Raw genomic sequence first — 14,855 nt, forward strand, 5'->3', positions numbered from 1 at the left:
TATGGTCTAATGTATAAGTATGTTTTCATCTCTTTCTGCAGCTTTCTCCAGAACGTGATATATAGCCCCAAATGCATTATATTGATGATGAAATACAGTTTGATGGCAATCAGCGCAATATAAAAAATTCCAACTAGACGTACTTCTAGAAGTTACTACACGTCATCTGATGTTGACCGGATGGGCGAGGGGGCGTTTATAATTCCGTGGGCAGCGTTATACCAATCATCTAATGTGGGTCAAATGTTGATAATATCAGTTATTATCGAAGACGGTAACGTTACACGCTGAAACTCACCCCAGTCTCCGCGCGCCGTTGGGCGATCATCGTCGAGTAGAAATTTTATCATTATGGGATATATTATTACCCGGTCCATCTCCAGCTTGTATAATGGTATATACGTCCAAATCATGTTGTTTATCGAGTTATTGGCAATCGATCGCTATGTAGTGTGACGAGCTAGAGTGCCGGAACCTATACCGAGTGCCCGGAAGTAATATGGCCGACCAGCAAAACCTCTACTGCGCTTCCTGTTAAGCGGTTGCGCCGATCGGCCACCAGATGGCGCTCCTGAACCGCCAGAGAGCTCAGTGGGTCCTGCTGGTGGATCTCAGGCCAGCGGAGGGACATTATGAATCCGATCGCAGATTTTTGAAATATTGATATAAGGACGCTGTACAGCGTCCCCCGGCAACTTTAGCATGGCCAGCAAAGACGTGAGAAGACGTGTCCCGGCACTCAAAGTGTTCCCGTTGAGAGCCGAGCTTAAAAACATATATATATACAAATAAAAATCCCCTATTTTCCCCTCGCCCAGAGAGTCGTACAGGCCTGTGTTCCAAAAACACATCCTCCGTGAATGACTCTCCCCCTTAGTCCACCGGATTGCCCAAACTGAGCATTGTAATCCTAATCTTCCTATGCTAATTGCCATAGGATCTAACATTTTCATTCTAATGCAAAAGAATGTCGCTTTTGGTCTTGCACCTTCCCTTACTGTAAATAAATATTGTGATAAATGACAAAAAATTAAAAAAGAGAATAAACTTTCATCGACATATTCATTTGAACCCTCTACTAACATGTAGGAAAGTCAGGAAAAAGGAAAAGATTGTAGAGAAATATTGACACCTTAATGTGAAGGACAATGGAAAAGAACAATGTAAGATAAAAGATAAAGATAAAAAATAGAATAATGAGAGAAAAAAGAAAAAAGAAAAAAGAAAAGAAAGATATAGATAAGGAATGAGAGATAGAATAATAATCAACGTGGAGAAGCCACTAGAACCGAATTAACTGATTAGATAAAATAGAAAATAAAATAGAAAAGCAGAGCCTTTTAGAGCTTCAATGAGCCAGTCACTTCAACAGTGGAGTGATTACTTAAATTGTTAGAATAACCTTGTAGTGCTCATACGTTTAGATGTGGTTGATTTTTAAAGTATTATTAAGGACTGATTGAACTTCATTCAATTGATTATCTGCTATGTATATACACACCGGATGTTTAATGCTAGAGTTGCAGGCCTTCGTTGTCATGGTACATTATATTCTAGAAGGATGTGGAATATACTAGTGCCAATAGACTGTTGTTATGTTCCAGAATGATCTAAGAGACCCAGGGCATTCGAGCGATAAACCCAGAATATTCCAGATTGATCTTTTTGCAATGATATATATTTGTCTCCCCGGAGACCAGAGTCTGAAATTATAGTGTATTACGGAACGTATTGTACACAGATCGCATTGGTATAGACGGCCTGCATATCGTCTGTTACCTTGATGAACACAATAAAGTCATTCTAAATTCTGATATACACTGAGAAAGAGGCTTATCTGTTTTCAGGCATTTTCGTCCTGCCTTGGGGTATCCACTCCATGTCGATTCAAATGATCCTCAGCTTCTTTAGGTGTGCGTAATCCAAACCTGCGGCCGTCACTGCCCACGATCGATAACAGCGCCGGGTATGCTAGCCTTGGCTTGTGACCAGCTATGAACAATTTTTGCATCACCTCCTTGTATGGTAGACGTCGAGCGATGGCGTCTTTGCTTAGATCTTCGTAGATATATATTGAATTATCACCATATTTCAGATTCCCCCGTTGGGTGCGAGCAACTTTGATGATGTCATCTCTTAGTGATGTCTTCCGCAGAGTAACAATGATGACTCTTGGCCCTTTGTTTCTTTGCTCCCGAGGACCGATTCTGTAAACTTGGTCCACTTTCGGCACTTTGTTTGGAGGGTTGATACCTAAAATCGTTGATAGCACTGTTGGAAAGTTGGCGTCTTTGCAGTTTACTGCTTCTTCAAGCCCTACAATGCGGATGTTATTTCGCCTGTGGTAGCGTTGGGATTCGAGTTGCCTCTCCATCGATTCATTTTTAACCTCTTGTATTTCCCTCCGGCATGCTTCTTTCACAATTTCTATCTCAATTGCCATCTCTGTCAAGCCCTTGTCGATGTTGTTTTCGATCACTTTGACTGACAGTGTAATATCTGTCACCGAATTCTCCACTGATGTGATTCGCTCGGATTGCGCAGCGACCGCTTTCATGACTTCCTCCAATTTAGCATCGATGCGATCGAATTTATCTTCGACGTTTGCTTTGAGCGCCTCGATGTTTGTAATCTGTTCTTTCATCAGGATAGACAGTGTGTTGAAATCGGATGGTGTGGTTGTACTGCTTGTTTCAATTGGTGATATAGGTGCAGTGACGGTGACGGTGGATTTTTTTGCTATTAGTATCATCTTATCCAGATCGGCTGCTCTATCTTTCACGGAGCTTGTTCCTGTCACTTCTGTTATGTTGGCATCTATTGACTCTCTGTCGGGGACCGTAGTCGATGGTCCCGGTGTATTTTCCTCTTCATTCTCCACGTCGGAGCTTGTCGCCAACGGCAGTTTACCCGCGTCGGCTGGAACGTGTCTTCTTGAGCGAGTATCTTTTACCGTATCTTGTTTCTTTCCCTGATTTCCTCTATTCTTACTCATGTTGTCTTTTGATATAGCTAGTAGAAGGTCTTATCAATACATACGATGTGGTCTAATCTCTTTTGATATTGTCCAAATAATGTTTTTAAACGAAATTAACGTTGTGGGAGCGGAGCAGTTGCCAAATGCGTGTGCTACATATTACGCTAAACCGGAAAATCCAATACATACAATTGTTAAGGGGATGCAGACCAGAGAAATACGTTTGTCTTGTTTACATCAGGGTCCCCCATTTTCAATTCATAGTGATACAAATACAACACTGTATTTAGAGATTAGTTTGAAGTAAACAACAATGTATTTTTTTATAATCCTGGAAATAGAGGTAACATGTTGGTAACAGTGTAAATATTTACTTACCCAATGGCATTATGTAAGCTGGTATTATGTAAGCGAAGGTCGATGAAATAAACTCTAGTCTGTAGTCTGTAGAATGATCTGTTGAATGTGCATTCCTCCCTGCGCGCCGCACGCTTATATAGTCCCGGGGGGAGGTGTGTGCCTGGCCAGGCGCGCGATCCCGCGAGGGAGTCGCACGTGAAATTCATCCGTCAGCAGTGTGCCCGTGCCGTTACTCTCGCAATTTTGAAGTCCTTGGGGACGTGTCCCTGTTTTATGGAGAGGTTTATTATGTGTGTGATGACTGGGGTGATGGCGGCTGCTGAGTCTCTGAGGAATTTGAAGGGGATGTTGTCATGGCCAGTGGCCTTGTTCGGGTGAAGTTAGTGGGACAATAGGTGGGTGGATGGGGGAAGGGTAGACAGAAACTAGTATATTTGGAGGACAGTGTTAGATATTTAGTATCTCTTCATTTAAGAACGACTCAGTATTTAAACAATAGTCTTTTATTTGCATCGTCCGTTCTCGTGCTCCCGCACGCGACTTACTCTCAGTCTGCAAACTCTGGAGTGAACGCCCCGCGTCAGCTCCTATGACGTAACCACGTAACAGCGTGGTACGTCAATACACAACATCCCCTCCTTACTAGGACATAAACTCCAAGGTCCCATACAGAAATATGTGTGAATTCAATTACTTTTTTTTTCACTTACAGAATACACTTCAATTCTGTTAAACCTGTTATCAAAAATAAACAAAGGTTCACCATGAACAAAACTCCACCTTGAAATTAGTGAATGCATGTAAACATCATTGAACATGAATAATAATGCATAACAATATCTGGCACCCACTCTTTTTTTTTTTTTTTTTTTTTTGTGTGCCAAAGGCATTTTGATCTGCCTGTGGGGTCTCTCATACCTAGCCATAGGCGGTGTGGCTTTGGGTGTGGACACCCTAGTGTGAGTCTCTGCCTCGGACTCTGTGTCAGGTGTGTTTTCTTTCTCCTCACCCTCAGTCCATGTTAATTGCGTCTTGCTGGACGATTGTGGAGCAGGATCCTCTGTGTAGTACCTTTTGACGAACGTAGTGTTCCTGGAATAGGTCGCTCCACTTGGTGATTGGACAACCACATTGTTCCCATCTTTGCTGATAACCTTGTGTGGTGTCTTGTCAAAGGCTGTTGTAAACTTGTCTGTTTTGTCTTGTTTGAGTAAGACTTGGTCTCCCACTGACACGTCAGAGTATTTTGCTCTGTTCTTGTTGTCAGTGTACAGTTTTGACTTTCCTTTTCTCTCGGCGTCAGTGTCTCTGACCTCCAGGTCTCTTTGTGGTGTCATGATGTCCGGGAGCTTTCCTCTGATCTTTCTCTTGAACAGGAGCTCTGCAGGACTTCTCCCTGTTGTGGAGTGATCAATAGACCGGTAGATGGTCACATACTTGCGTAGCTCCTTCTTCCAGTCCAGCCCCTCAGACTGTGCGATGCGAATCCTCTTCATCAGTGAAGCGTTTTGTCTCTCCACTTCCCCATTGGCTTGTGCCCACTTGGGTGTGGTTTTCACATGCTCAATTCCGTTCTCCTGGCAGAATGCTTGAAACTGGGCAGACATATACTGTGGTCCACAGTCTGACCGTATGGAAATAGGTAGTCCATGTCTGCTGAAGATATTCTCCAGGCTGTTAATGACCTTTTCAGCAGTGGTCGACTGCAGGATATCGTACTCGTAATACCGGCTGTAGTAGTCTATTACAACTAATATCGAGTGTCCTGTCGGTAATGGACCAAGTAGGTCAGTGGCTAAGTCCTGCCACGGCCCATCTGGAAGTGTTGTAGGTCTCAAGGGTTCAGGCACATCAGGCCTCGACACTATTTGGCATCCGTGACATGACCTCACATACTTCTCAGCTGCCTTATCTATACCTGGCCACCACACTTTACTCCTGAGGTGCTGCTTCGTACCGACAATCCCCAAGTGTCCCTCATGAGCCAGCTCCAGGGCTCTGTCTCTGAGTGTGTGTGGCAGTACAATGCGTGTCCCTCTCAACACCAACTGTCCAATTACACATAGTTCATATGCAATGCGTGCATACCCTTGGCATTTGTCAAAACATCCGCTCTGTATTGCACTTCTCAGGTCACTGAGTTCCTCATCGGTTGCAGATGCTTCCTCTACCTCCCTGGTAGTCAGTGCTCGTGCCATAGCGTGTGTAGCTACAAACCGCACGTATTCCTCTGCTCCGTGCTTGTGGTTTCCGTCTGTCGTGCTTTCTCCCAGCAGTCGCGACAGTGGATCTGCAATGTTGTCCTTATTTGCTTTTGGTGCAACTACAACAGGGTTCACCCACGGTGTAGGTCCCTCAACCTTCTCAATAATGTCCATGTCTAGCAGCTGATTTACTTTCTTCTCTACTGCTTCCCTTAGGTGAAATGGCACCCTCCTCAGGGGTTGTGCCACTGGTGTTACACTCTCATCAATATGCAAACTGATTTGCTTTGTGTTTAGTTTACCAACACCTTTAAACAGTTTGGGGTATTGCCTCTGTATTTCAGATTTAGCATCTGTCACTGCTGCTATGTTTGTGCCTACCCTCAGTACACCTAGCTCAATAGCAGTCTTCCTGCCTAGCAGTGGCTCCCCCCGTCCCTGTATTACAGTGAACTCTGCCTCAGTGTCACACTTTCCCACCTTAACATGACATTTGAATATACCCATTACTGGAAGAGGCACCTTGGAAGAGTATGTATACAGCGGTTTGTTAGCTGCCTTTGTAGAAACACACTTAATATTTTTACTCTTAAGCATTTTCCATGTGTTCTCATCTACAATGTTACTTGATGCACCTGAATCGATTAACATAAGTAGATCTACTCCCCCAACATCAAATGTGACCCTCTCAGTATTTGAATCATCTTCAACCACAAATGCATAGTCTCTGTTCCCAGTGTTCTGGTCCTCAGTTTCAACACATCTCACAGTCTGTGTTGTGAAGGATCAGATTAAACCGAATATATATATTTATTTATGGATATATATTTAATAGTATTTGTATATCGTTTGATATCCCTTGTATATTCCTTGTACATATACACGGAATATCCCTTTATTCTACTACAGCCCATAATAGTTCATTCTCTTATTGGACAAAAGGACCAGGCGCCAGGGACAAGCCCCTGGCGTTCAAGTTCAAAGGTACCGACGAGACATGCCCTTACTAGCCTCAGCTCCGCGCAGGAATACGGCTACCGAAAGCAGAGCGGCACTACTTGTCCACCGTGCATATAAATATGGCGCAAGAAATGTAGAATTCCTCTTAGTCCTTTACCCTTCTACCCAACTAAGTAACAAGACGTGAAGCCTCACCCCACGATACCGCGTGCGGTGTAGTACGGCCGGTTTGGCCTTAGAATAGCAGTGAGACCTCGTGCGAATTAATAGCTGAATTGCCAGAGTTTGGCACCGTATTTCTATTAAGTAATAATAGTCTATTATGTATGGTGCATCGTTCGGTTAGAGTTCTAAAGTGAGCAGCACCCCCATCGTTTCCTCGCGTTATCTAGAGTTTTAACCAGGTTGGGCGGACCACGCGTGGTGCTTTCATCCGAGGAGTTCTAGGCGAGGACGAGTGGACCTGCACATTGGATTACCTACCCCGACGACTGCTGAGCCCTATACGGCATGGAATATCTATTTGCTTTGGTGCTTTGATTTGTGGAGCGGATAATCGCCAACACCGGTGAGTGTTGGATTTACCCCGAGAGGAGCCAAGGTGAGACGGCGCTCAGACCAGACTGAGGTCGCCTCGCTTCTTCTTCGTTGTGGACCTAAAGCTACAGCTACAGCTATCGTCTACAAGAGAGCCCAAGTGTATTCATCTGCGGATCAAGGTTCTACGGGCACTGTGTTCTGTACCTGGACTCTCCCTAGAAATCGTTGACCAGACGGGATACAGCTGACGGCTTTCCTACCCCCCCTACTGGCTTACAACCGGCGGGACCCCTTCAGTATATTATCCAGCTATAATCATTAAGTGACCATCGCTATAATTCCCTAAGAGCCAGGTTGTATACTTGCTTCCTGTGTAACCAGAGATTGGACATTCAGTGTTGATTTGCCTACGAATACTCATTTGCCTTACAAGTGCATTCAAATCATAAATGTAATAAGTAACTATTATATGTACCTTTTGCTATATATTAAATATTTGACTATTACCTTTGTGTGGACCTGATTTCATATGTGGGAAAGTGTTCATCATACTTAGATATCGTGTACTGTATGGCCAGTAATTAAAGTACATAAAGCGGTAGTGGTTTAATGATACCATACTTATCAATACAGTCAGGGAATTGTACCCCTCAGTTACAATTGGTCCTTCGAGCCGGAGGGTAATTAGTGTAATATTAATATAGTGGTATTAATATTGAAATGGCCTATGATGAACACTCCACGAAACGGTCCTCCTAAAGTAGAACGCCCGCAACGTAGACGACAGCCACCTCAGTACTTAGAGGATTACGCTGTCAGTAAACTACCTAGCCTTCTACAAACAGTAAACGCGGTAAAAGTAGAAAGTAAAATTATGTCCGACCCTATCAACCAGGATACCCCGACCACAGAGGCCCTAGTGGGTTCTAATGTAACTGACCAAGCTCACGGTGGGGACCAGGAGGGAACTGACACAACTTTACCCCCCGCCAATACCGAAGAAGTAGTCCCCCCAGAGCTCCGGGAGGAAGACAACCCTCCAGAGGTGGAACTCTGCACGGAACAAGATGAGGAGAGCGCCGAGGAGATAGAGCTCCAGGACTCCCCAACGAGTACAGCCAGGAGCGGCTCACCTCTACAAGCGTCTTCCCCCAGCGAGGCGGAGAGGATGCTGTCACAGCCTCCACCGAACGCGATCGACTTCAGGGTGAACGCGATCGACTTCAGGGTGAACGCGATCGACTCCAAGCGCAGCAACGGAGCGAAGAAGAGCACATACGTCTGGAGCTGAGACGCCTTCAGACGGAAGAGAATATGGCAAGAGACCGGGCCGACACCCAGCGTGCCGCTGCCGGTGCCCAAAGAGAAGCAGATCTCACCAAGCGCGACGCCGAGCGCGACAGACTACAAGGCGAGCGCGACAGACTACAAGCCGAGCGCGACAGACTACAAGCGCAGCTAATGGAGCAGCTGATCACCAGGGCAACACCCCCTCCCTCCACAAGGGGTTCCAGAGCCTCGTCAAGACACACGTCAAGGGCACCCTCCCCCAACCGAGCAGGCGACCTTGAACTCGACCACCAGAGAGAGTCTACACCCCCCTCCGAACTCATTCCCCGACCGGTCCAAGTGAGACCCAGCTACAAGGAAGGAACAGCGGACACCGCGGAGAGGCTAAATAGACGACTACAGGATTTAGGTGACCTGGCAGAAGAAGAAGAGGGAGAAGAGGAGAGTCAAGCCCGACAGCAGCACATTACTCCACAGGACCAGGAGGTCCAGTACAGCCCAGGCTATACCCCCGCGGCTCTGCGCTACAGACCCCCGACTCGACTCACGGGTGAGCATGACGCACGACCAGTCCCGAGGAATAGCACCTGGACCAGCGGGCCATGGTACCCTGCCAGTACCAGCCCACCGAGAGGCGTAAGAAGAGACTCGCCCAGGAGGCCTCTCTTCCAACGCTCACCGATGTGCCAGCCATCCATGGCGTCATACATTGGCACACCGACGTTTCCAGACTTCACCCATGAGAATCGAGCACAGTACACGGAGCTCCGGATGTGCTTAGAGACAATGATGGTGGATGTCGCTGATGAACGCCACAAGTATGCAATATTATTGAAGCACCTGAAAGTGCCCCGAGCGCACAACATAGCGCTGGCCTATGCCACCTCTACGACCCCATACACCGCGGCTCTAGCAGCGCTGGACCAGAGATATGGACGTATATGGGATTACGTAATACAGGAGATAAGGCATATTGACCGCCTACCCCCAGCAACAGACAATCGCTCACTAGACGACCTGTCTATAAAAGTACAATCCCTGGTAGGGATGCTGGGGGCGCAACGAGAAAAGGGTATGCACGAACTATACGCAAACTCGAACGTCGAGAGGATTTTAGAGAAGCTGCCGCCCGCCCGACAGGAGCGCTTCAGGCGGCAAAGAGACCACCGTGATCCTAACGGTCCCGAGCCCTCCCTCCTAGATTTAGCTGACTTCCTGGCGAGAGAAGTCAGCAGCCTACGGCTGGATACGTTCGTGCGGAGCACACCAAGCTCCAGAGAGGGACCTAGGAGAGTAAACGATGGCCGAAGATCGGTGACTGTCATGCACCAATCAGAATCAGTACCGAGCAGCAAGAACCACAGTACCCCCTCGATGAAAGAGAAGTGGAAGATGGTGTGCCCGTACTGCGAGAAGGAACACTGGTTGTCACAATGTGACCAGTTCAAGAAGATGACCGCTGAAGAAGTAAGTCACTGGATAAAGTCCAACAGGCGCTGTTACCGATGTGCGTGCAGTCACATGGCAGCCGAGTGCCGCCTAAAGAAGAGGTGTAGTCGGTGTGACGGAGCCCATCTGGATGTCCTACACGACAGTAACAAAAGAAAGCCTGTACCATCCAGCAGCACAAAGGCAAGTGTTATGTACATTGACCCCGCTAGCAGCAGCGGCGCCCAGGTGCTCTTAAAGGTGGTCCGTGTAACACTGAGTTACCAAGATAAGATCATGGACACTTACGCCGTCCTTGATGACGGGTCAGAGAAGACCCTTCTCCTCGCGTCCGCTGCGGCCCAGCTGGGGCTACGGGGGAGCGAGAACCAGATGACTATTCGGACAATAAGACGAGATCTAAAGACGATAAAGGGCGAGAATGTCTCCTTCACTATCGCAGCAAGCGGGCAGCCCGAGAGACGGTACAGGATTACCAATGCTTTCACCAGCCAAGAAATAGGACTATCGCAGTACACCTACCCCATCGCCAAGCTGATGGAGAAATATGTGCACCTGCGCCAACTACCTATCCCGCTCATAGACGGTGCCACCCCGACCCTGCTGATAGGCTCCGACCATGCAGACCTCATAGTCCCGATAGACCGGGTCCACACAGGACCCAGAGGCTGTCCTGCAGCAGTCGAGACCCGCCTAGGATGGACATTACAAGGCCCCCTCGCTAAGTCTCTTAACCAAACAGCAGCCACTAACTGCCTCCACTCCAGAGTGACAGAAGGAGACACCACACTCCTGCAGCATGTCGAGAGGCTATGGACACTAGAGACAATGCCCTTTAAGAACGAAAAGAAAGACATTCGTTCTAAGGAAGATACCTACGCTATAGCCCTCCTCGAGCACGGGACAAAGAGAGTCAACGTCAACGGAGTGATGAGATACGCAACTCCACTCCTGAGGCGAGAGGGAATGCCCACCTTTCGCGCTACAAAAGAGGCGATGGAGCGGTATCTATTGAACACAGAGCGGCGCCTAGCCAAAGACCCCGCTCAAGAAGCGGTGTACCGCGCTGAGATTAACAAATTAATCACAGCGGGACACATAAAGAAAATTGACATTAAAGAGGCCGATCAGACGACCGAATCATGGTACGTGCCGCACCACAAGGTCCACCACAACGGCAAGGATCGCATTGTGTTTAACTGCAGCTACCAGATCGGATCACAAAATCTGAATAAAGAACTCTTGGCCGGCCCAACACTCGGCCCCTCCCTACTAGGCGTGCTACTACGCTTCCGCCAGGACAAGGTGGCTATCAGCGGCGACATCAAAGGGATGTTCCTGCAGGTGAGGCTAGTGGAGGAGGACAAGCCCCTGCTGCGGTTCCTATGGAGAGAGAGGATCGGAGATGAGCACCCCACCATCTATCAATGGGAAGTCCTCCCTTTCGGAACCACATGCAGCCCATGCTGTGCTACGTTTGCACTGCAAAAGCACGTCGCAGAGGACCCAGCAGCAGATGAAGAGGTCCAACAAAGTGTGACAAATAGTTTCTACGTGGACAACTGTTTACAAAGCGTCTCAACGCCAGAAGAAGCCGAGGCTCTCCTACTCAAGCTCCGCGCCTCCCTGATCAAAGGCGGCTTTGATCTCAGGCAGTGGGCCAGCAGCGACCCGCAAGTACTGCGCCGCCTCTCCCCCGAGGACAAGGCCGCGAGCAGCGATACCTGGATGGCGACCATCCCAGGAGAAGCCCAAGAAATGACACTAGGACTAGTCTGGCGCTTCAAAACAGACTCGCTCCATTATAGACACAAACCCCTGATCAAGGAGCAGGGAAGGTCGACGGCAATACCGACCACCAGACGGAGTGTGTACAGAACACTCGCCGGACAATATGACCCGTTGGGATGTATTCTACCTTACACCACCAGGGCAAAGATGATTGTAAGAGCGCTATGGGACAAAGACCAGGGCTGGGACGATCCCATACCCGAACACCTTGCATCCACATGGAGAGAGTGGGAGACGGAACTCCGCTCACTCCCAGGTGTTAATATACGCCGCAGCTACTTCCCACCCACAGTGAGGCCAGAGACATGCAAGATCGACCTGCACGTATTCAGCGACGCCTCCGAAGTAGCCTACGGTTCGGTGGCTTACTTGCGTGCCCGAGAGGAGGGAGGAGAAATACATACTGCTTTCATCCTGGCTCGCTCAAGAATAGCCCCACGCAAGCAACAATCCATCCCGCGCCTAGAGCTCTGCGCAGCCCTAGCAGGAGCGCAGCTCGCCACGTTAATCCAACGTGAACTCACCATCCCGGTGCAAAGAACAATCTTGTGGTCAGACTCCACGACCGTACTCACATGGATCCGGTCTGATTCGTGCAGATACAAGGTCTTCGTGGGAGTCAGAGTCACCGAGATTCAAGAGTTAACAGAAGTAACCAGCTGGCGGTATGTGGACACCAAACACAACCCAGCTGACGTCATCACCCGGGGAATGTCCCTGGATGACCTCACCCGTCCCAACCTTTACAGTGACGGGCCAGAGTTCCTCAAGCTCCCCGAAGAAGAGTGGCCTACACCCACCCCACGGGAGGCGAGCAAAGAGGAGGCAGAGAACAAGAAACCTATGTTCTGTGGGTTGACACACACACTCGTCCCCACAGACCCGGTTCTAGACGATTGCCTCACCCTAGAGAGTGCGCAGCTAAAGACATTTCTGTGGCACCACCCAGAGGTTCAGCCCACAACTGACATTTCAGCAGCTGACTACGAAGAAGCAGAACTCCTTCTACTACAACGAGCCCAGAGAGACTCGTTCCCCGATGAGCTAGCCTGTCTACAGGGAGCAAAGCCCGTCCCATCAGACAGCAGACTGCTTCACCTGGCCCCCGAGAGCGACGCCCATAATCTCATCAGAGTGGGTGGTCGTCTGCGGAGAGCCCCAGACCTACCGGATGACGTTAAGTACCCGATAGTCTTGAACAGCCGACACAAGGTCACAGAGCTGATCATAAAGAAATATGACGAGGATGTGCATCACGCAGGGGCAGAGAGAGTCTTCGCGGAGATCAGACGTCGTTATTGGATACTGCAAGGGAGAGAAGCAGTGCGGCGCTTCCAGCGAACCTGTCTAGACTGCCGTAAGTGGCGCGCGCAGCCCAGTATACCCCGGATGGCTGACCTACCTCCCTGTCGGCGACGAACTCGGCGACAAGCCCTTCCACTCCACCGGTATGGACTGTTTTGGCCCGCTGTATATAAAGAAAGGAAGAGGAACCGAGAAGCGGTGGGGTATTGTATTCAAATGCATGACCACCAGAGCGATACATATCGAACTTGTTGAGCACCGGTCGTAAACCGAGGTCAGATTGATTATCCCATAACTCTTTAGTCCGAATCCCAGCTTCAAGCAGCGTCCCGCGAAGCGTGGGACATCTAGGACTCAATTTGTCTATAACGTTCAGGGCTTAAACTCAGCAGACCTCGGCTCACACACAGGAACCCCCCGTCCCCTCCAGTAATACAGTTGATTAAATGGAGTTGCGGGGTATATTTTTATTCTATTTGCACTGGGAAGGACTCTCTTTATTTAGATGAGGTCCATTTTCCCTATCCTATGTACACGTATTATCACTGTATGGATTTACTTGATAATCCCATTATACAGAATCCACCTTTAGTCCTTAATGCAGGGATAAAGCCACTTATTCTATTTTACATTAATCCATAATCATATGTCTCCTAAGTACACGCATTATCACTATATGGCTTTACTTGATAATCCCATTATACAGAATCCACCTTTAGTCCTTAATGCAGGGATAAAGCCACTTATTCTATTTTACATCATTAATCAAAAAATGCATGGGGTGAAGTTACAATGCAAAACACATTTCATGCTTACCCGGTCGTCTGGTCAGAAGAAAGGATACAAATCATATTTATAAAGAGGTAATTTTAATTAGAAAAAGCTAGTTACAAAAAGATACTGAAGTGGAAAGCACCCAATTCAGTTTAAAATAAGCACAGAACAAAACATCTCATCATGCACGGCTTGTGCCCAGTGTCGAGCACCATTCTTCTCATCTCTCAAAAAAGTCTGATCTGGCACGGCTTGTGCCTCTTCCTATCTCTCCAGCTCAGTGTAAAAATCTGCCTGTGATCTCGCCAGTTGGCCCTTATAAAGGGCCCCAGGGTCTCTTCTGCTTATTGGTCCAAATACAGCGCTGTCACCGTGATGTCATTTCACCAGCCAGTCAATGCACGGCTCGTGGGGACTGGCTCTCCTCCCATTTTACTCCACTAGGCCGTAACTCGAAAGTAATTGTAACGTTTTTCGCTGGAACAGACTCCCTTTGTTCTCTGCTGTGGAAAGTCCCTTCACTCCCCATCTCACTCAGACCCCACAAAGGGTTAACCAGTTTAATGCGTCTGCCGGCCGGAGAGCTCCAGGAAGAGGCCCCCGTACATTCCTCTGGGCTGTAGTCATTATTGAGAGGGAATAACTGGCCTGTGTTCCTACAATACACAATATACCTGTACTGCATACTACATACCTGTAATACATCAATATACTATTGTATATTGCATTGTATATATTGTATATATATATATATAAATATACAATACACCTGTACCAATCATTGGTTTTATTCTATGCAGACAGGACAGGTTTAAACTGTGCCAACTTGCTCTCAGCTCAATCCTGCTCTTCACTCCGACTGCACATTAACTGTAACATAGTTTTATAAGTGTATAAAGAGTATACAGGTCATATACATAGCTCCAATCATATATAATAAACATAAGAATATTATACAAAGTGTCACTCGTTGACTTGTGGCACTTTAACATGTGTTTACACATAACGTGTTTCTATTCCATTGTCCAGGAAGAATCTACAGACATTCCCCATAATCATATATAAGATCAGGATGTCATACCCAGTGTCACTTAGTTGGCTGTGACACTTTACACCCCCTCTGTCATCCTGGTCGGTCATTTTCCATTGTCTTAATAGCGTCTGTACTGGGGGACGAGATGGCGATTGTGGGGTCACGTGGCTGT

General features: G+C 47.7%; 1 protein-coding gene across 1 annotated transcript in view; it reads left to right on the forward strand.

Moving 5' to 3' along the window:
* Window positions 1-5,111: 5,111 nt before the first annotated feature.
* LOC311235828 (uncharacterized protein) overlaps window positions 5,112-14,855 on the forward strand; it is a gene marked incomplete at its 5' end in the record, with an annotated part of 55,793 nt that continues 46,049 nt past the window's right edge. The window contains one exon of the mRNA XM_084323334.1: window positions 5,112-5,120. Within this exon, the coding sequence (XP_084179460.1) occupies window positions 5,112-5,120 (9 nt within the window). The remainder of the gene's footprint in view (window positions 5,121-14,855) is intronic.

The sequence above is a fragment of the Notolepis coatsorum genome, assembly GCF_963971535.1.
Source record: "Notolepis coatsorum genome assembly, chromosome: 1".
NCBI classification, from domain to species: domain Eukaryota; kingdom Metazoa; phylum Chordata; class Actinopteri; order Aulopiformes; family Paralepididae; genus Notolepis; species Notolepis coatsorum.